The 23442-nt window shown below is 39.3% G+C and overlaps 2 protein-coding genes across 2 annotated transcripts; both read left to right on the top strand.

Annotated features, from left to right (window-relative positions):
• Positions 1 to 9938: 9938 nt before the first annotated feature.
• On the top strand, positions 9939 to 11988 carry LOC109205966. The gene is made up of 4 exons (XM_019368733.1): positions 9939 to 10448; positions 10886 to 11040; positions 11242 to 11460; positions 11553 to 11988. The coding sequence occupies exons 1-4, from the start codon at positions 9939 to 9941 to the stop codon at positions 11986 to 11988; spliced, it is 1320 nt and encodes a 439-aa protein (XP_019224278.1).
• A 146-nt stretch (positions 11989 to 12134) lies between these two features.
• On the top strand, positions 12135 to 13018 carry LOC109205965 (uncharacterized mitochondrial protein AtMg00810-like). Its single transcript, XM_019368732.1, has 2 exons — positions 12135 to 12227; positions 12566 to 13018. Exons 1-2 carry the CDS (start codon positions 12135 to 12137, stop codon positions 13016 to 13018), a joined length of 546 nt encoding a protein of 181 aa, XP_019224277.1.
• Positions 13019 to 23442: the final 10424 nt, after the last annotated feature.

Below are 23442 nucleotides of genomic sequence, written 5' to 3'. Positions count from 1 at the left end.
CTCGATCACCTCATCCGGGTGTATCGGCCCTTTCATCACCAGGGCCTGTTAATCCTGAAGTGCCGTTCATCCCCGCCCTTTGTTGTCGATGATAAAGAGGAGGGGGGTCGAGAATGGGCTAGTTGGTTCGTCCGGGCCTGGACGGTCGACATCGTCCCCTTGGAGCTTTTGCCGTTCCCCGAAGGGTGGAATTACGCACGTGAGTGGAGCGTTACAGTGCCTTTTCAGGTTGTACCTATAGCGGAAGTTAGTTAAATAATGGTGCTTTTACCTTGTTGTAGCAACTTCATGGATGCCAAGCGAAGTCTCTGATCTGCGCGGCTGGGTCCGGAGGCTGGTGACCCATTCGTCCTACGACGAGCGTCGGTGGCGAGCTGTGCTTCGCATTAGGTGAAAGCGAAATACCGAGGTATGTGCGCGTGCTGCCTTTGTCTCGGCCCTTACATATTCGAGGTAATATTTTTCCCCTTTTTTACTTGCATTGGATCTGCCGCTTGCAGGCATCGGGCAGTTCCTTGGGATGAGACAGTGCTCTTCCGAAGAGAGGAAGGAGTCATTGACCTCTCTTCCCGCCCCTCGAGGCGATGGAGCTTCTAGTGGTGTTGACCAGGCCAGTGTCTCCAAGGAGAAGGCATTGTCTGAGTCCGCTGCCCCCGGAGTACCTGATTCTAGGTCGTCGATGCCTTCGAGCGGATATGCTCTGCCCGAGGCTGGCTCTTCGGGGGCGAAGAGACAGGATCAACAGGAGTATGCTCTGACTTCGAGGAAGTCCGCCGGCTTCACTTCGTGGTGAGTTTAGGCGTAGTTTCCCTGTATTCTGCGTCCTTCTTTCGTCATTGAGTTTTCCTTATGCAGGCATGTGACAGGCTGATGTCTGAGCTGGTCCGTCAAGGGGCCAAGTTTCAAAAAGTTCGGGGTGAGGGAGAATCTCTTAGGCTGCTTAGCAAGGAGAAGGAGGGCGAGTTGCTACATTGGCGATGCGAAGCGTATCGGTGCTCGAATTATGAGAGTTATTTGATGGAGCAGGTAACTTTATGCAGCTCAAGCTTCGCTTTCTTCGGCCTTTTTAGGTTAACTCCCTTCTTTGTTATATCAGTTGCAGAAAAAGGCGGAGGCAATGGAGTACCTTAAGGGTGACATTGATCGCGCCAGGAATATTTTAGAGGAGGCAAGCACCTTGGCCAAGGTTCCTACCTTAGAAGTCCAACTTTGTTTGGCTCGAGATAATGCCAAAATCCAAGCATATGTGATCGAGAAATTGGAATCCGATCTTTCGAAGACCATGGCCGAGATAATTGACTCCCGGGATAAGGCGATGCTAAGCCGAACCAACGCTGATCGGGAGATGGCGATTCGAATGAAGAATGCCGCGGACGCTCAGGCCAAGCTGAAGCAAGCCCTCGACCGAGAGAAAAAGATCGAGGAATGCGTCCGTTGCAGATCCCGAAGGGATGTACTCGAGGAGATTGGTGCGAGGGGCTTTATTCTTTCCGATGAATTGGATCGAGCAAGGGCGGATGAGCGTGACGCATGGTCATTTCTTACTAACGGGGCTGGGAGTGAACCCAGCGAGCTGTAGCCCTTCGAAACGGATTGTAGATTGTGCCGTTTTGTTGCTTTGCTTTTGATATATGTAGAACATGTCTGTTTATAGAGAGTGTATCTCCTCCCCCTTTTTCCCTCTGCGTGCGTGAAATAAGAAGAGACTTTGAAGCCTTACTTCTTCCGCGTCTCTTTCTATTTTTGCCTTCGATCAGGCCGGTTTCGATGTTTGGCGGGATCCTCATTGGTCCGGGACCTACTGGGCTAGCCCAGGGCTCTTAGGTGTGGTTCTTAATGCGAGCAAGAGTTGCGGTCCCTGCACTTTGTCCGGTCGTTTAGGTCCAGTCTCCGAGTCGTTTTGCAAGTCGAGTTGTAACTGGCCTTTAAGCTCTTCCCTGTCCGCATGGGCGGGTGATGGTGGCCTTTTATGCCTCGGATCGAAATGACCTTATAAGCGAATGACCTGGAGGCTCACCCGGCTGGCGATCATGGCGACTGTGTTGTGCCCTTAGGCATGCTGTAGTTTTGTGCTTATTGCAGGTCCAGTCTCCAAGTCGATTTGCGATTCGGGCTGTAATTGACCTTTACGCGCCTTTTGATTCCCCGAATAGGGTAGTGCTTTGCAAGTTGTTTTGGTCGTTGAGACCTTTCCGTATGTGGCCTGGGGGCTTGCTTAGTTATCTATTTTTGGATCCGGTCTCTGAATCTGGTTACGACTCGAGCTCACTTTAATCCTCAAGTTGTCAATTTTGGCTGGCGACAATGGCTCTTATGCTTGTTTGGTCGTAGAGACCATTTGATATGTGGCTCGTAGGCTTGCTTAGCTGGCGACAATGGCTCTTACGCTATTTTTGCCCGTGGGCTTTTTGTAGGCTTTGTTTTTCGCTTGTTAAGGTCTTTTTGAAAGATTTTTGCCTGACCCGTTGTTGGTTCTAGAAGAACCTTGATTTCAAGTCGTTATCGGCGATATTTCGATCACCTCGGAAGGTTCATAGCCCGTTGTTTGCCTGTTTGAGGGAAGCCTGTTTTAACCGGTTCTTTCCGAAATATATTCGAAGTAGTGGCCTGCGATTTTTAATTAGCGACGGTCCCCAAGTCATGTTATTTTGGTTGTATCAGCCGTTTTGAGTTATGTGCGTTCGGCCGTAGCCATTTTTGATCCCGAGTGATAATTTAGGCATCTACATCGAGGGTGCCCTTTCGAGATTCTTACAAATGCGACGTATAGCCTAAACTTTGGGATTTTCACGCCTGTTGAGGTCATACAATTTGTCATGCCTGTTGAGGTCTTACAGTTTGTCATGCCTGTTGAGGTCTTACAGTTCTTGGATTTTCCAGCGTATGGTGATTGACGACAGCCTCCAAGTCATCATGTTTTTTAAGCGTGAAGACCGCTTCTTATGAGCTCGGAGTTGCCTTGTAGGTGCTTTATGAGCCTGGAGTTTTCGATCCTGAGATCGCGCGAGTGCCTAGTTGTAGGCATCGAGTATCCGAGTATTTCGGAATATAGTCGGTGGAGGGGGGCCCCCTGCCAGGGATATACTTGAGATTTCTTTGTCCGGAGAATAAAATGCCAAGAAAATATCCTTTTATTGCTTGGTATAGATGTACATTGTTTCGCCATTGTGAACTCGACCCGTGCGTGCACGGCTTCTCGGACCGTTTTGCCCAGCATATAATTCCCGATGGGGGTTTAGTCCGCCGTATCTAGGTCCTCCCGAAGGGGGATGCTCTTAGAGGCAAACCATCGTTCGTTGTTGGGCTATCGGAATAAAGCCCGTGACATCATCGAACCTTCTTCTGGTATGCTGTTCTGCAAATAATCTTGCTGACAAGGTTCCTTTCGGGGCGGCGGCGGTCACCTATATGAGGCCTAGGGATCTCCGGGTAGAGTCTTGAGAACCTCCGAACATCCTAGCCAACTGTCTGCGTTCAGGTTAGTAAAAAGAAAACGAAGGAGCAAAAGCAGTTCTTTCTTACCGCGGGGTGTGTAGGCGATGTTCCGGGACTCGGTGTGTCCATGTCGGCTTATTCTAGTTCTATCCTTTGCGAGGAATCTCGCTCTTTTGTCGAGATGGGACCGTCGACGCCTTCGTGTAGAGCGTCGATGGTCGTCCGAATAAAACGTTTATACTTTGTGCTTCCTTTGATGGTGTAAAGCCCGAGGTCCCAGCTCGGACTGAGGCGGGCTATATTGAGAGAACAGTCTTTTCGGCGATTTGTCATTTGGATTTCACCAAGGATTCGGGATGTGGGGGCAATTTGGTTCGTTAATGCGGACCGCCCTGTTGACCTTTCGTGCGATACCGTCGTTTTGGGTGACCGAACTTCCTGAATTTATGAACACATGATTTATTTTAAGATTAAGCGGATGAGGGAGAGGTTTACCAATATGCTGACGTGATGCTGGGGTGGAGTCGTGGTGCCCTTTTCCCTGGATGCAAGAGTATCCTTGGAAATATTTCCCTGGATCTGTCTTTGTCCCGGTGGCGGGTATTTTTGCCTCCCACGTTATGAGTTCTCGGAGGGCGTCGCCGCTCCTCTATTGTCGTGGTGACACGTCGCAGCTTGTTTACGTCATCCTTCCCGGTAGTCTTCTTCACTGGGGGACAGATTTGAGCTTGACCGTTCAATAGTATTCGTCGGCGATTTTGACTGAGTAGCACGGCTGTCATATTTCCGGTATAGGAGTCATTCGTGGCCCCGCTGCCGCTTCCTGCGGATTCCACATCGTGTTGTGGTTCTTTCGAAGGGGCCTTGGTCAAGTAGGCCTGAGTCGCTCAACGTTCCTGGTTTCGCTTATGGTGACTACGATATTTGGCATAACAATGTTGAGCCCGCACTCTGCTGGGCGAGGTTCGTCTGCCGGCTATGCCTCACTGGATCTGGTTTCGCTGGAGGTTCCCCGGGGACGTCGCCCTAGGACAACTCCCCTACCGTTGCGAGGTAGGTTGGATCTTGAGGCGTTCCTCCCATTAGCGGTGCATGGACGGTATCTCCATCCGTTTGGCATTAGTTTCTTCGTGGAAGGCCTACTTGGGGGTGCTGTTTCTGCAGAGGTTTTTGGATGGCCGCTAGTGGCCGGTGCTGGGTACGGACGCATGGCCAAATCTCGGCTGGGTATCTAGCTAAACGTCGTTTGAAACAACCCGGGGTCGGCGGGTATGCTCTGTTTAAACCCCGAGCAAAGGCCAGGGTTGTCTGTTCATCCGAAGCCAGATGCGATCTCATTCGTCCTATCAGGGAGCAAGATGCGACTTCTTGTGGTGTTTCTTCTTTTCTTTGTTAGGCCTCTGACTTATCGGTTTCCGCCGCTGCTGCTTCGATGACATCGGCGTATGTTTCTGCGGCGGGGTCATCTTGAAAGTCGATGTTTTTCTTCGTGCGTGCGTGAGTGATGGTGCGCTCGTCTGGGGAAGCTGTCTTCGGTGTTGCTACGCGGGGGCCCTCGGATGGCTTTGCAACTGAGCAATGGCCAGTTGTTGTGCCTGCAACATTTCAAAAATATCGTGAAGACTAACTTCCTGTTCTTCCCGGGCCGGGGTTTTTGGAACTTCCTGTCGGTCACTGTGTCGTGCGCCTCTGTCGGTGTGAGAAGTTTTGTTGACTTGTTGTGCATCCTGTGAGTCCGCGTCCGCTAGTATTGGTCCGGGTACGTTATCGAGATCCTGTAGCGGTGCTCCGGCGGCCGGGATAGCTACACCATTTTCTCCGTGATCTTCGAGGCGGTCGTTCTCAACTCTGTTCACTAAGCCAGACATTTTTACCTGAAATCAAAGGATCTTGGACAAGAAAAAGTGTGAAAGATGATATGCGTTTGTGTAATGAAACTAGCAAGAAAATAATTACTATTATTTTTAGCCCCGCGGTGGGCGCCAAACTGTTTATCGTCAGAATGGTAACGACAATTAAATTAATGAAATGGGACACTAAAAATACGTAATCTATTCCCAAGCTAGTTGTTAGAGCAGATGATGCTAGTATTATGAATTTTAATGATGGGGCATGAGATAAACGAGGTAACAACCGAACCAAAGGGATTGCTACCCGGATGTAAGCTTGGCCGATGGGGACTTCGAGGTCGACCTCGAGGTCGAGCTCGGGCTATCGGGGACAATCGAGAGTAGTATAACAGCTGGAGATATAATCAAACGAAGCTATTTATAACCGATGTTTAGTTGTATGATGAAGAACACATATAGAGGCGAAGGATATCGAAGTATCCTCAGTATCAGTGAAAGCCAATAAGTTTTAGTAAGAAGAGAGAGAGAAAGATATTATTGCACTTTGTAGAATTGTGGGAGCAACATCAGTCCCTTACAAGGTAGGGCGAGTCTCCTTTATATAGGAGAGGAAACTCGGTTATGAATACATGTAAATTTAATTTACGAAATATGGAGATGTGATGGCTTGACTCGACGCCCCAGCGTAGCCTGTGGGTAGGCCGGCCCTGTCAGACTCAACCGCGTGTCTTGGGGGCTTCCCACCTTTGTCTTTATCTCTGCCTCGAATCGGACCTTCACAAGCCCCGAAGGAGAGGGCCAAGTCGTGGCTACGTGTCCTCGGGGTCTCGAGGTACCTCCCCGAGATGGCTCGATGGCAGGAAATCGAGACCTCTAATTTCACCGCGTACAAATCATAAACATTTAGAATATTCTGGTACCCTAACATCAAATTCATTAATGGAAACATTAAACACAATAGGTTTCTTCCCAAAGAATAGAGCAAACTGACCAGCAATAGAAACAAACATTAAAATCATAAACGAGCAATACACTATTTATTCTTGAAATACTTATCCCAGAAAGGGCAATACACAATTTCATAAAATGAGTATGTAAGAACTCAAATCACATTAGAAATATTTATAAAGAGGAGCACAATACGATAGGAACGTGGGAACTCCGAAGATGGCCAACCATACTTGAAATTTACAGCGACATCATGGAATTCAATTTTAAAAGCGAAGTTTAGCCAACATACATTGTTTGAGCTTTCCTTGAGTTACTACAACATCCCAACACTTCTAGCAATATCAATCTTTAGGAAGATTGCGATAATCAAATAATAATTATAGGGATTCTCATGGTGTGACTATCTTAGGAATTTTGTCAAACACCTATCATGCAAAATAGACTACAAGGCTCTACAATGGTAATCCCTTCTTCCCTAAACAAATTTCAACAAGAAACTACCTAAAATAGTTTATTAACCCACATACTATAACCTATTGTCACATGAATGGCCTGTTTCTAACCCCACAATATACTTGAACTCATAACCATTTGTATGAAAGCTTAGGACTAGGACTTATCCAGATAGATGATGGTTCAGTGAGTAGCTTTCGTGATTCTTAAAAATTGGTGCAAGAATGGATGATTAGAATGCTAGGTCTTCTCCTTCTCTCTCTAAACTACTCTTAACTCATTTTAAATTCACCAGACATTCGTTCCAAAATTAGCAACAAAGGTTATTTATCAAAATGGGGTCCGGTTATAAAAATAGGAATATGGACCTCCGAACTCAAGTCTGCGATCGCAGAATGGACCGCAGAACAGATATGCAGCGCACGAAAGGACCACGAATACGATGCCAAAGACTGGGATGGTCTGGACTTGTTTGCGATAGGTCTGCGGTCTGCATACCACTTATGCGGCCGTAGAGTGGACGTGGACCGCAATATCACTCTCCAAAATCCTACATGCCAAATATGCGACCGATGTGCGGACCACGAAACAACTATTCGATCGTAGAATGGACTGCAAAACGACCTTCAAAATTCAACTATTTTTCTTCTCAACTCTGCGGCGGGTACGCGGCCCACAAAACGGATCTACGGTCGCGAATCTGACCGCATAATTGCCTTTTTCTGCCAAAAATTTCACGAACTTCTTCAATGCATTTTACAACCCAAAAAGTCTTCGTACACATTTCCCCACCTTGGCACCACAAAAAATGAATTCCTATGCAAAATTTTACGTGGCCTTACAGCTACCTCCACGATCGCGATGAAGAACCTAAAACCAACAAAAATCTGCAACTTCCAAAAATACTCTCAATGGTCTGAAACTCACCAGGACCCGTCCAACCACACAAACAAGTCCATAATTACTACCTCAGCTTATCCAAAGCCACAAACACATACAATAACATCACATCAACGAATCAAATGCCACAAGTTGAAGTCTCAAGTAACACATTATAATTTTAAGGTCTCAGCCACCACCTTAGGATTTTGTTTTGAAAAAAAATATGGGGCAGGGGATGGGGAAACATTACTTCTTAAAGTTTGACAATTAATTTATATATTTTAAAAATCACATATATATATATATATATATATATATATATATATATATATATATATATATGTATGTATGTATATATATATATACATACATATATATATATATACATATGTATATAGATATATTCTTCAAAATATAAAATGAAATACATATAAACCAGAATACACGCTCAGACACACTCTTTGTCGATCCCGTTATTATGAAAGCTAACACATAAAAATTTTCAATTTTGATTTACAGTTGTCCAAGCATGTCGTGCAACATCTATTAGGCTGTACAATATCTTGTCAGCCATATATTAATTTCGATCGGATTTGGCTCAACTTCAGTTTAGTAACCCTCCAGTTTCACCTGTGCGCATCTAGTTTAATGACATCAGTCTAATATTCTATTTGTCTAACCAAATGTTAGACCATGGTTAAAACTAAAAGAAAACCTTATATTTTATCCTTTCCTTATAATTAGCAGTATATTATAGGCGAGAATCTCATCATTTTGGTAACTGAATTACTTGTAAAAATTAAGCTCTTTTTCATGAAGTTTTATTTTTATTTTTATTTTCTTGTTTCAAATTTCTATATCGTTAAACTTTCTTCAAGATACCTACCTTTGAATGAAATATTATTTTCATAAGCACCATAAAAGTTTTTTTTTTTGTCTTACACCTTTTTGTATTTCTTAGAAACCAAAAAGTGGACTATATTGTGTTTTGTGAAGATTAAGTAGTTACAATAGTTAAGCAAGGTAGTTAACATAGTTAAGCTAGTTTTAGTTAGTTAAAGTAGTTAGTGGTAGATCCCAGGCGACCATGGTTAGGTGGTTGGAACTATGGTTAAGTTATTACATTGAGTGGAAATATGGATTTTCATTTCCCTTTCTCTGCATTCGTCATCTTCTCTTAATCTCAGTCACAATAGAGTTTCAATTGATAATGCATGGATGAATCTGAGAGATAAAGTCAGACTCACCAAGCACTCAGGTATCAGAGTAGTGAAGATCTACAATTCCGCAAATTTTCGTTCAATTTAACAGTAGTTACATCATCGTCTTCCTCGCGAAGCTCTGACTGACGATCGTCAATGGAGGCCAATAAAATCGATCACACGCATCCTCTGTTCGTTCATCTTTCAGATACTCCTGGTTCAATTTTGATTCCTGCAAAACTCACAGGATCAGAAAATAATGGATTGTGGCATTGATCAATGCGAATTGCACTGCAAGCTAAGAGGAAGCTAGGGTTTGTGCTTGGGACATGCAAAAAGGACTCATTCAAGTCTGAATTACATGAAGAATCGAAAACATGTAATCCAATTGTGCTGTCCTGGATCATGAACACAGTCTTTCCAGATTTGCTTAGCAGCATTGCGTATGCATCTAACATGCATTTGGTTTTGGAGGATCTGACAGAAAGGTTTGACAAGGTGAATCGTGTGATAATTTTTCAATTGCAAGGAGAGATAGCCACCATCTTATAGGGATTAGACTATGTATCTGCATATTTCACAAGCTCAAAGAGCTATGGGCTGAATATGATGTAATGATGCCCATTCCTGATTCGAAGGAATATGTTGAGCTCCTTCAACAGCAATGGTTAATGCAATTTCTGAGTGGACTCAATGAGACCTATGACCAAGCAAGACGATATATCCTGATGAAAACTACATAGCCAAAACTGAATCAAGCTTATGCTCTATTAATTGAAGTTGAATGTCAGAATTCCAATTCCACCGTAGGGAATAGAGGATATCCCATTACTATGCATGCACATACATGACAACCAGGAATACAAACCAACAGAGGACAACAATACAAAGGGAAGAAGCCATTTGTGAAATGTGAATACTGTAACAAACTTGGCCATTCTAAGGAAAACTGTTACAAACTTGTTGGTTACCCAAATGATTTCAAAAATAAGAGAGCATATGCAGCTAACATAGTGACTGGAGTTTCTGAAAATGATAAAACGACATAGTAAAATGAAGGTAAATGCAGTAGTGTGGACTGAAGGCAGGGCCATACTTCACAGAAGATCAGTACAAGTAGATCTTAAGCATGCTGAACAAAGAAACTCCTGGATGTCAAGCCAACATGGCAGGTATTGCTACCTCTCTAATGAAAAACTTTCCTTGTACAAAATGGATAATTGACTCTGGAGCTACACATCATATTGCTAGTGATTTAGAGGCATTAGAAGTCAAAGATGAAGTAAATGCACATAGCAATGGACAGTTTCACTTACCCACTGGGAAAACGGCTAATGTTTCACATATTGGAAAAACAGGCATTCTTGATAAAGTGGAATTGGATGATGTGCTGTCTGTACCTGAGTTCATATTTAATCTTTTCTCAGTTTCTAAGCTAACTAGACAATTGTCATGCTCAGTGAATTTCTTTCCGGACTTCTGCTTGTTCCAAGACCTTTACAATGGCAAGGTGAGGGAGATTGTTAGAGAGAAAGGTGGTCTGTACATATTGAAGAAAGGATTGAAGGGAGATTTGGACAAGTTCATCAAAGGAATAAAACAGTTTGCATCCACAACCACAAAGAATAATGAGGAAGATGGAGCACTTTGGCACAAAAGATTAGGACATGCTTCTGTTAGTACTATGAAGAATATAGATTTCTTTCATAATAAAGTTGTAGATATAACAATAAACAATGACTGCCTTGTATGCCCTCTTGCTAAGCAAAGTAGATTAGTGCTTCCTAAGAGTTTAACTACAAGTAAAACTCCTCTTTGTCTCTTACATTTGGATGTTTGGGGACCATATAAGTACCCAACTCATGATAGGAAACACTTCTTTTTGACTATTGTTGATGATAATACAAGATATAGTTGGATACACTTGCTTCGATTGAAGAGTGATGTTGTTGTAGTACTTAAGAAGTTTCTTTCTATGTTGCAAACACTATTTCAGTCTAGAGTAAAAGTGATCAAGACAGACAATGGGACAGAATTTTTTAATAAACACATGACAGAATTGTTTGATACTATGGGATAATTCATCAAAGCAGTTGTGTATACACTCCACAGCAAAATGGAGTAGTGGAGAGGAAACATAGACATATGCTAGGCACAGCAAGAGCAATGAAATTTCAAGCTAGTGTCCCTACAAGATTCTGGGGTGAATGTGTTAAAGCAACAATCTATGTGATAAATAGATTGCCTACTATTCTGGTAAATGGCAGGTCTCCATATGAAGCTCTACATTACAAACCACCTACCTTAGTTCATCTCAAGGTGTTTGGATGCCTTTTCTATGTTACCAATACGATCAAAGAAGATAAATTTTCACCAAGAGGAAGGGCACATATGTTTCTGGGATATGCAGAGACATAGAAGGGCTATAAGCTAATGGATTTATCTACTAACTGCTTCTTTGTTTGCAGAGATGTAGTATTCAAGGAGCATATATTTCCATTTGCCAAACCTGCTTCCCAAAATCACATTGTAGAAAAACACACATCAGTTGATGTGTTTGTAACACAACCTCCCAATAATGCGGACTTGCAACTTGAGAGGATTGAAAATGATAGCCTAGAGGAGTCTACTGACCAAGATGCCATGATGCACATACAACAGTTGATACTGGAGAAAATGAAGCAACTGTAGAAGGAAATGCTCGTGTTGAGCAGGACCTATCAGTAGTTGCAGAGGACATCAATATAGACATGTCTAAAACTTGAGTTGCTGAATCAAGTTCAGATGTTGTACAACTGGTAACACCTATACGACAGCAATCTACACTGCCAAATGATGTCATTCTCCCAACAATTGTAGAGCTGGAAAATAATGAAGTAATGAAGTCCAAAAGAACCTCAAAGGAGCCCTTATGGTTACAAGATTATGTGACCACCAAGAAGAGACAGGGATCCTCATATCCATTGTCCAACTACTTGTATTATGCAAAGTTGACAGATAAATGCAGGAGATTCCTAGCTAACATTTCCACATTGACTGGGCCTAAAAACTTCACTAAGGCTTCAAAGGATAAAAGATGGACTGAAGCAATGGAAATGAAGATCAAGGCACTAGAAGATAACAAAACCCGGAGTATGTTGATCTACCAAGAGGAAAAAATGCCATTGGGTCGAAATGGGTATACAAGATTAAGTACAAAGCCAGTGGAGAAGTAGAAATATTTAAGGCCAGATTAGTTGCCAGGGGATATAGCCAAGGAGAAGGTTTGGATTACAATGAAACCTTCTCACCAGTTGCCAAAATGATAACTGTGAGGTCTGTTATTGCTCTTGCTGCTTCTAGAAGTTGAAATATCTCTAATATGGATGTATATAATGCTTTCTTACGAGGAGATTTGTATGAGGAAGTGTATATGGAACTTCCTCAAGGTTTCAAGAAACAGGGGGAGACAAAGGTTTGCAAACTACTGAAATCATTATATGGTCTAAAACAAGCTTCGAGGCAATGAAATATTAAGCTTAGTGAGGCCCTAATAGTTGCAGGTTATGTTAAAAGTCTTCATGATTACTCCTTGTTCACTAATAAAGGGGGAGAAGATTTTGTGGGAGTATTGATATATGTAGATGACTTGCTGATAACTTGGAACAACACACAATTCATCAATGAGACTAAGAATGTGCTTCATCAACAGTTTAAGGTCAAGGATCTTGGTGATCTTAAATACTTCCTGGAAATTAAGTATTAAGGTCCAAAAGTGGAATTCTGTTGAATCAAAGAAAGTACTGCCTTCAGCTGATCTATGATTTAGGATTAGGTGATGCCAAGCCTGTATTCACTCTAATTGACCTCAATAAAAAGTTCAGTTCAGCTGAATTTGATAGACACACTAGGGTTACAGGAGATGAAGTGCTACCTGATGTAAGTAAATATCACCGACTGATTGGTAGGCTGATTTACCTTACCATTACTAGGCCAGATATTGCGTTTCCAGTGCAAACATTTTGTCAATTCATGCAAGAGCCCAAAAAGTCTCATTGGGATGCAGCTGTGAGAGTTGTCAGATACATTAAACAAGAGCCAGGGATGGGAATATTTCTAAGCAGGTCGAATGAAGATAGCTTGACTTACTTTTGTGATGCTGATTGGGCAAGTTGTCCAAACACACGCAGATCTGTTACGGGCTATTTGATCAAATTTTGTGATTCACTCATCTCTTGGAAATCAAAAAGCAGCATACAGTGTTAAGAAGCTCTGCAGAAGCAGAGTTTAAGAGGCTGATTTGTTAACTAAAGGGCTTGGCCATTCGCAGCATACTTTTCTTCTAGGCAAGCTTGGAGTGCTCAATATCTTGCACCCTCCAGCTTGAGGAGGAGTGTGAAGAATAAGTAGTTACAACAGTTAAGCTAGGTAGTTAACATAGTTAAGCTAGCTTTAGTTAGTTAAAGTAGTTAGTGGTAGGTCCCAGCTGACCATGGTTAGGTGGTTAGAACTATGGTTAAGTTAGAGTATATATTTGTAATTACATTGAGTGGAAATATAGATTTTCATTTCCCTTTCTCTGCATTCGTCTTCTAATCTCAATCTCAGTCACAGCAGAGCTTCAATTGATAATGCATGGATGAATCTGAGAGATAAACTCAGACTCATCAAGCTCACATGTTTCTTCTTCTTGTACATGACAATTGCTTCGTTAAAATATTTTGTTGAAGCTAATGTGAAGAAAAAATAAAATTAAAACATGGGTCAAGAATACATTTCATTCTTTCCAACCTGACGAAATTCTAACAAATTTTCAGATAGCGAATTTTTCATTTCAACTTGAAACTAACCCACCAAGCGAATTTTTAGTTTAACAAGGGTTAAGGGATTGTTTTGTCTAATTGAATCATGACCCTTAGATATAAATATGAACCGATGTCATTAAACTAGGTGCGCGCAGGTGGAACTGGAGGATTACCAAACTGGAGGTGAGCCAAATCCATTTTGATCGGACGCCAAACTATTCTAATACCACTTAGAACACAACTCATTTGATAAAATTGATAGAGATGAAACCAAATCTTACCATTTGACATGGAAAATAAAATACATTGAACAGAGCAAAAACCATCGACGGTGATCTCCTTCTCATCGTTATTTTGACTTGATAGTCCACCTTTAGCTCCTCTTTTTATTTTTTTAGCTTTTTCTTTGCTTTTAGCATAACGATCAGACTGCCACACTTGGGGCTAATAGCCAGCATAAACCAGCAGTTTTGATGGACACCAAATTTAGCTAAACTAATAGGTTCTTTACGCTTCATTTAGTTCCATTTCGCTTTCGATCGGGAACGTAGTAACTATCTTATCTATATAAATTTAATGCATAATAAAAAATTAAAAGCAAAGACGTTGTCTACTCTTTTGGAAGCTAGTGATCCTCAGCTTGTCCCAATAACATTTCTTAGAACTTGTAAGTATCCTTCATTACTCACAAGCTGAACTCAGTAGAAGAACTACGAATGAACAACCTTGATTCATTAAAAGATCAAAGGAAGGCTAGTTAAGAGGTAATAACAAGATGGGGACAATTCATAAATATAATTGTTGTAGCAGGAAAAAAAATTAATAACTCAACTATATATAACTATATAATTATAGAATATGAAAAACTATGGGAAATGATAAATTCGCACCTGAAAAAGCAAATGGGCAGCGACATATATACACCTGCCAGGTAAGTACAGCCACATCAGTAACTCACTTTATATACTTTCTCCGGTCCAAAAAAATTGATTTTTTAGCTGTTCTTACAAAGATTAAGAAATCCACCTTTTAACATTAATTAGCAATGATATTGATCATATTAACTTTTACTATCTCTTCACATAAACACTCCTAACACATACTCCAATACTATTTACTCCAAGAAAAATGTAGGAAAAAAATCACTTATTTTGGACCACAAAAAAAAGGCCAAAAAATCACTTATTTTGGACCGGGGGGAGTAATATTTATGTGGCACCCCAAAACAGAACAATAAAATTACTCATTAAAAGAAAATCCATGATATGCCATACATGGTAAAAGACATCGAGCATTATCTTGGGGTATGAAAACAACTTTTTATTTTTATTTTTATTGTAGTGATATATAGATATCATCTAAGGTGAGTTACAGAAGTTGCAATTTACTTGTGTTTTCGAGACATATGGAGCATTTTTCAAACATTTGTTTATTTTCTGTGATATGTAGCCATAATTAAGTTATTTTACAAGAATTAATTTTACCACTTTAGTTAAATAAACATAAAATTAGATGGTCATTCGTGGAATAGAAGACAAGGGTTACATTGGAACTCCTAGTGCCTCACTCACAATGGAAAATGGTAGAGTATAATGAGAAAAAGAGAGAATGCTAGTGGAACCTAATGAAAATTTGGTGGTTAAATTGTTATTCCAAATGACAAGGAAAGATTAGAAACCCAGCAGACATGAAATAATGGATACCTCACGTATGGTAGCACAAAGTGAGACAATTGGACAACGACGCTGGTCAAATCCATCCATTGCAAACCCAAATGTTATCCCCTTACCAATGCCGCACGCTTTGATAAAATTGTAAAAATAGCACGGGCTAGCCAGTTTTCGGATTGGTCATCTAAAAATAGTCAGCGTTTGCAAAGTTATTGAAAAATAGCCACTATTTTGCTACAACACGGAATATGATAGAAATAATAACTGGAAACATGATATAAACTGATAAGTCTCATAATAATCTCAATATTGAATCACAACTACAAAACTCCCAAAATCCGGTGAAACTGAGTCATAAGCTCTATAGTAATATACTAAAATCTCAAATACAACACCGCATGAATAAATGATAAACAATAATAAGAGAGTGGTGGAAGGTGACTCCGAGACCTACGAGTATCGGGCAGGTATACCTTGAAGTCTCCGAAAATAGTAGAATAATCATTAGCGCCCGGCACGAACAGATGTACCTGGATATGCAGAAACGTAGTATGAGTACACCATAACGGTGCCCAATAAAAATCGAGCCTAACCTCGGTACAGTAATGACGAGGGCAGGTGAAGACACCTACTAGGACAAGTTAAACTGCATAGAGTATGACAAAGACCAATAATAGAAAATGAGGAAATGAATGATCAAAGTGGTACAATGATGTAGGCTAATAACAGAATTTAAGGCAAGAAGGGCAACAAGAAATGAACATATGATGAGAACAACACGTAATCAAATACAGACGTATACAAATAAGATAATGAAGAAAACGACAAGAAATGTTCAACCAATAAACCTTTTAAATATGGAATGTACAACAAGAATCACAACCAAGGTGTCACGCCTCATATCACATTTCATAATTTCAATCGCAATCTTTCCTTATATCACTGCGTGAGGCGTGCATTTATTTTTAAAAATATATTCTCTGAAATAACTACACGTGTTTTAGCCCCCTAATCTCAATGCGTGTGTTATATCCCGTACTTTAATATTAGGATGAGTCGTACTAATCCATATGAGCTTGAAGGGATTAAGACCATTCATGAGGTTATAGAGGATTTGTGACTATGTTATTATAAGACCCCGTAAGCTTAACAACCTTGATACCGTTATATACATTTGATATGGTATTTTAAGTAAAATATTTTTTCTTAAAAAGAGTTTGAAAAATATAATTTTATATAGTTATTAATATTACTACTTTCGAATATGCTTTAAATTATATGCATAATATGAGAAAGTTTATGAGATTTTTATTATAAAGATAGAAATTATTCTCACAAGAAAAGAAGGTTATCTTTTTTCCATTTTAAGAATTAAGCGTACGAAAATTTATACTCTTTATATGAGATTAGGAAAATTAAAAGTTGAAAAAATATATGTATTTTTACATTCATGTTTTAATAAAATAATAGTGTATGTATTGATTTTATATATTACCATGATTTATTAATATTTTAACATTTTAATAGTAGTACTTTAGAATTAGCACAAGACTATTTTCGAGGTTATAATTGTTACGGTATTTCAAACAAGTGATAAATAAATTCGTGAAGGCGAGAGGGTAAGCGAATTTAAAAAAAATGAGATTTGTCGATGTTTGGCAAATTGGGATAAAATACGGTCCAAGCTATAATACCCGGTATTTATGGACTAGTGTAACACAAGGTACCACGTGACCATGACAGTAAGGTGTATAAAGTATGTTAAAAGTGAATTGTATTTTAAGTAATTTAAGATAATTCTTAATTATAATTGATTAATTGTGGGGATAATTACTGGTATTAAATAGGATTAAGTGGATAAAGATTTCTGCCACATGGCATTAAGCTAGGGCAAGGTGGCACCAATGTGCACGATGAGTCATAACACATAAGGTGCCTTGTTGACCCATAAAAGTCTTTGGATAATTACCTTTGTTTTGGTTTCTTTATTAGTGATATTTCTGTCTTCTATACGTGTTCTTTTTACGGCAAGACCTTTAAAGTCAACAAATTTAGGGAAAATGATGGTTGAAACTTTCATACTTCGTTAGATACTTCTATAAGTAACTCCATGAAGCAAAATCCAAAAGACAAGAAATATGAAACTTCCTTGGAAAAACCAACAGTTAAGAGGAATTCTTGGAAAGCATTAACAACTCCTCCACTCTTTTCCTATGGATTATACTGCAAACTAAATTCTCAATCAAGATAAGTAAAATGAAACAAAAGGTAGTTATCAAATTATACATGGATAGGAATGATCAGAGATCTCGGACCAAGGCTTTCTAGATTGCTGTTTCTCAACTAGATTTTGTTTAGGAAAATATGGGCAGCAATGTTTTCTAGAATATAAATTACATCTCTTCTCAACAAAAAGATACTAACTCCTACGACTAAGGCGAATGCGAAGAAACATAACAATTATACTTACGTCAGTTTCCTTTAGCGGATACGAGTTGAGCTCTTGAGCAAGTGGGATAAGACCAAGTATATTAAGGTTATCCCTTCCTTCTTTTGGCATGATCCAAGTAACAGTACGTAAACGTAATGTTATTCCACAAAAGGATCTACTCTTAGAAGTTAGGAATTCTACATTATTCATTCCTATGAAATGTAATTCAAAGCATGTCTAAGTATGTTCCTAAGTCACTATTGAGGTATATGAAGATGTTAATGTTCATAATATAGTGATACATGCATATTCATCTACCACCGTGCTACGGCCGGTTGGGAAGACATGCACCTTCATTTATCACCGTGCTACGGCCGGTTGGGCTGACATGCATCTTCATTTACCACCGTGTTACGACCGATTGGGTAGTCATGCATTTATCACCGCCCTACGGCCGGTTGGGTAGTTACACATTTACCATCGAGCTACGGCCGGTTGGGCAGTCATGAATTTACCATCGAACTATGGTCGATTGGGCAGTTACACATTTAGCATCGAGCTACGCCCGATCGGGCAGTCACGCATTTACCACCGTGCTACGGCCGGTCGGGCAGTTACTACTGATCAGTTGGGCAGTCATGCATCATAAGATATGGATAATACTCTCAAAGAGAAACATTATATATATATATATATATATATATATATATATATATATATATATATATATATATATGTACGTATGTATGTATGTATGTATGTATAACAATTATGCATATAGGTTGATTCTTATATGTCTTTAATTAATGTTGACTTATTGTTATGTTCCAGTTCCGCCTTACATACTCGGTACATTATTTGTACTGACGTCTTTTTGTTGGCGACATTGCATTCACTACAACATTATGCATATACAGCTACGAAGTACGTCGTAGCTAAAGATGAAAATTTTCGTGGCTAAACACTTTAGCCACAATAATTTTTTCGTAGCATCCGTAGCTAGAAGTAGCGTAGCTAAAAGTTAGCTACAAACTTTAATATTTTGTGGCTAAGGATTAATACTTATTGCTATAAGAATTTTTTTGTTGTGGCTACATTATTAAAATATTTTGCCACGAAGAATATATATCTATAGCTAATGATTTTATTCTTTTGCCACAATAAATTAGTTTTGTAGCTATCTTCTATACTTTAGCCACCAAGGGATATACTGTGGCAACAAATATTATTTATTTAGCCACGAAATTCAAATATGTAGCTGTGCACACATATTAAATCTGTATTTTAGTATTTATATTTAGCTACCAACCCATAATTCCACAGCTATAAATCGTCAAAATTTTCATGATTAGTTTTTTTTTAATTATGTCTTATTTGTGACTAGATTTTTATTATATTTTATTTTTATTAATTAATTTATTAGAGATAATAACTTTTTCTGTCCCACGCACTGCTATTTTTCTTTTTTAATATTTTTACAATTTTCAAATATTTCATATCCATACATCTTTGATCAAATTATATAACACACGATAATTATCACTTTATTATACAAATTGACATCTGCATAATTTCAAAAATTAACTCTAAAATGTATAATTGTCTATCTAAAGTACAACCGGTTATTTAACTATAATCTATAAATTCCTAAAGGGTTCCACACCAAAGCAAAACTAAATTCTAAATATTTGATCTGGGGTCGAATATGTTGCCACCAGATGATATTCTGCAGTCAAGGATGAAGTAATTTCACTCTTGCATCAAGATTGAATCCATGATCTTCTTGCATTCCATAGGTTAAAATACACCCTATAAATTCAAAAGAAACAATAATTAGCACAAAATAATGAGCGAAACAAAAGAAACTTTAATACAAAGATGCAAGTTTTATTTGTAAAAATACTAGTAGAATGTTCAAAGAGAGAAAAATTATATATAGATAATTCTTTTACAGGAGTTTTTAGCAACAGGAGGGAAAAATTCAAAACAACAAGATAAGAAAACAACCCTATATACTTTTTTAAAAAAATTGAAAGGATTTTCTTCTCATTTTTGTAATGTCTTTTTGACGAACTGTGACTCCTCCCAACATTACATTATAATCTTCAAGGTTCCACTCAATACCTATCACAATACGGCACAATATCTATCAAATTATTAGAATAAAAATCCAAAAATTCAAATCAAATAAGTGTATGGAGATTGAAAAATCCTAAGTTGTAGATACATAAACATACCTGGAAAGAGAGAACGCGCCGGGCTATCTAGCATGTGATCCCGTTGGTTTGCTCTGTTCAAGTGAAATGAGGAGTTGTTGAAGAAGGAAATGGGAAAAGGGAGAAAGGGGGTGGCGGATGGGAAGGGAACGCACAAATTAAAGTGAGATTATTAGGATTTGGGGATTGGTTTGGGCCAATTGGCCTTTATGCTCTTTTTCTTTTTGTTAATATATTAATTGCTTCATTTTATTTCTTACTTAATATAAATACCATATATAAAAGAAATGTAAGTACTAACAAATACAAGTAAGTAAGAAATAAAATGCAAAAGATTAAATACATAATTTACACCGAGTAAAATAGAAAAATAAATTTGCATGAAATAAAGATACTCTATAATATATTATAATTTTTACAACTTTTTTTGTCATATATGATATTATTAGTTTTGTTATTTACTCATATTTCAATTATAATAACTTCTTAATTTTGGTGTTTTATTAGATTATGATATTTATTAAGTTATTGAAATAGTATTAGACCATTAAATATACAACTTTTCTATTTATCTAAATTGGGTATAATTAGTGATCAATGTACATAAATACAAACATATTATCTAAATTTGATATTGCTTATTCAAACCTAATAAAAATTAATTACATACTTGTTTAAATTGTATAGAAAATTGCAAGTATAATTTGTTTAATATGAATTATGATTTACTAGTTAGTTTTGTTATACACTCCTATATCAACTATATTAAAATCTTAATTTTTTTAAGTAAAACTTAATAATATCGAATTATATAAATATTATAAAATATTAAGTAATAGTCACAAGAGAAACACGATCCTCTTCATGTATCTTTATCATATTTAATTCTCAATTGTTATATTCAATGTATAATTTAATTTATGACAATTAGAAACTTATTGATAGTAAATAATTATCTCTCTCACGCACACACACACACATACACTAGTACTAGGATACACGCGATGCTGTGACGACCCAAAGGGTCATCACCTGTTTTCTCTCTCATTCTGTGCTTCCGAGGCCTTGAAAACATTATTTCTACTTGCCTCGATTTGCGTGCGCAGTCCGGGCGCGTAGCCAGAAAGCTTAAATATGAATTATGTGTAAAAATTGATGAATTTTGATATTAATATGATTAAAGTTGACTTCGGTCAACATTTTGGGTAAACGGACCCGGACCCGGACCCGTGATTGGACGGTCCCGGAGGGTCTGTAGAAAATTATGGGACAAGTGCGTATGCCCGGAATCGAAATCCGAGGTCACGAGCCCGAGAAATAAATTTTTCTGTGAAATTATTTTTCTGAAATTATTAAGGAAATTGGAAATAAAAATTTATTAAAAGACTGTGGTATCGGGCTCGTATTTTGGTTCCGACGCCCGGTACAAGTCTTATATATGGTTTAAGCGCTTTCTGTGATGTTTGGTTGAAATCGGATGTCATTTGACGTGTTTCGGACCTAAAACTCTAAGTTTGAAAGTTTAGGAAGTTAGAATGAAAAATGATGATTTTGAGGTTGATTCATTGATTTTGATGTTGTTTTGGCGATTTGATCGCTCGGTTAAGTTCGTAGGAGGTTGTTGAGTTAGTGTGTATGTTTGGTTAGGAGCCCCGATGGCTCGGGAGTGATTCAGAGGTGGTTCGGGGTGTTTTGAACTTAGGAAAAAGGATCAGATTTTCTGCAATTTGCACAGACCATTTTCGTTCTTCGCGAACGTACTCAGGCTCGCGTTCGCAATGCTTGGATGTTCCCCTCTTTCGCGTTCGCGACCCCCTCCCGCGTTCGCGTAGTTCTAATAACCCCTTCATCGCGTTCGCGTTCTACCTCCTCGCGTTCGCATAGGCCAGTCCTGACCCCTCCCCAGCTTCCTTCTTCGCGTTCGCACCATACCCATCGCGAACGCGGAGCGTCCCAGTCTGCCTTCTTCGCGAACGCGACAACCCTGTCGCGAACGCATAGAGCAAAAGCGTTCAGTGATTTTTTTTAAAAACAGAACAGTACCTACGGGATTTTCACTACATTTTCATAACCCATCTTCTTCCCCATACCCCATAGACGAATTCTGAAGAGCTCTTCCTCCATAACTTCATCGGTGAGTGTTCCTAACCTCGTTTTCTCTTGATTACTTCAGCTAATCACTAATTTCTAAGCCTAAAAACATGAAATCAACGTAGAAATTAGGGGTTTTGGGTAGAGTTAGGTTTTGGGAATTTTGGGTGATTCAACCTCAATTTGGGATCGAATCTTAAGATAAATTATATGTTTGAACTCGTGGGGTTATGGGTGATCGGGTTTTGGTCCGAGCCTTTGTGTTTGGACCATGTGGGCCCGAGGTCGAATTTTTGTATCTTTGGAAGAATGCTAGGAACTTCATATCTAGGCTATGGGATTTTGTTATTGAGCCTTTGTTGATATTATGAAATTAGTTATGCCTAGATATCGTTGTTTCGGAGTCGGATTGTAAAGGAAAGGCGGTATTTGAGGGTTGATTGCTAACCTTTGGACCGAGGTAAGTGTTTGATCTAACTTTGGCTTGAGGGAATAGGATTGGAGTATTATTTGCTAATTGCTAAATGTGGAGTACGGTGTATAGGCATGGTGACGAGTATCTATACACCGGTGTCTAGCATGACCGTGAGTCCTTATTTGTGCTTTTTTGGGATTCTTTAGTGACTCTTCCTTGTTTAGTTGATGGTTGCTATATAATGTGAACAGTATGAAGAGGAAATATGACCTGTAAACTCCTTGGAGCGTTGGCTCGAATTATGACTTGGTTAGGAAGTAAGAAATGAACGAAAGAGAAAGAGATGTAATTATTCCCTTGCCGGGACGTGTAAGTTATTGTCGTTGCTCCATTGCCGGGAACTAGCTGTTACTTGTATTCTCCCTTGCCGGGATAGTTGAATTGATTCTTGTTCCCTTGCCGGGAAACCATATATATATTATGAAATGGGATCGTGTGGCACGCCGACCACTTATATATTACGAAATGGGATCGTGTGGCACGCCGACCACTTATATATTATGAAATGGGATTGTGTGGCACGCCGACCACTTATATATCATGAAATGGGATCGTGTGGCACGCCGACCACGTATTCTGTGTTAGAAAAGATTAGTTGTAGTTTTCCTTATTTATTCCTACCGTTCTATTTTATCTGTTATCCCCAAAAGCATGTTCCCCTCCCAGTCTTAATTATTACTTTCCGCTGTTATTTTTTGTAGTATTTGTATATATATATCTGCACAGGTTGACTTGGTAGTCCTGTCTAGCCTCGTCACTACTTCGCCGGGGTTAGGCCAGGCACTTACCAGCACATGGGGTTGGTTGTGCTGATGCTACACTCTGTGCATTTTTTGCACAGATCACAGTACCGGAGCAGGAGCTTTTTGACAGCAGTAGGGGCATTGGGAGCTGACTTCAATCCAGAGATTCCCGAGGTAGCCTTGCTGACGTTCGCATGGCCGAAGTCCCTTTCCAGATTTTTCATTTGTTTTCATTGTACCGAGACAGACATTATGTATT

The sequence above is a fragment of the Nicotiana attenuata genome, unplaced genomic scaffold (assembly GCF_001879085.1).
Source record: "Nicotiana attenuata strain UT unplaced genomic scaffold, NIATTr2, whole genome shotgun sequence".
Lineage (NCBI taxonomy): Eukaryota > Viridiplantae > Streptophyta > Magnoliopsida > Solanales > Solanaceae > Nicotiana > Nicotiana attenuata.
The sequence above is the reverse complement of the archived record's forward strand: the minus strand, read 5'-3'. Positions and strand labels throughout refer to the sequence as shown.

Bases quoted from the DNA above. Each gene is read 5' to 3' on its own strand.
- LOC109205966 (XM_019368733.1), top strand. From the start codon at position 9,939: ATGGCAGGTATTGCTACCTCTCTAATGAAAAACTTTCCTTGTACAAAA. The intron at 10,449-10,885 runs GTTAGTACTATG...TACACTCCACAG, and splicing joins AAAGATTAGGACATGCTTCT to CAAAATGGAGTAGTGGAGAG. The intron at 11,461-11,552 runs GTAGAAGGAAAT...TGCTGAATCAAG, and splicing joins CTGGAGAAAATGAAGCAACT to TTCAGATGTTGTACAACTGG.
- LOC109205965 (XM_019368732.1), top strand. From the start codon at position 12,135: ATGGATGTATATAATGCTTTCTTACGAGGAGATTTGTATGAGGAAGTG. The intron at 12,228-12,565 runs GTTTGCAAACTA...TACTGCCTTCAG, and splicing joins AGAAACAGGGGGAGACAAAG to CTGATCTATGATTTAGGATT.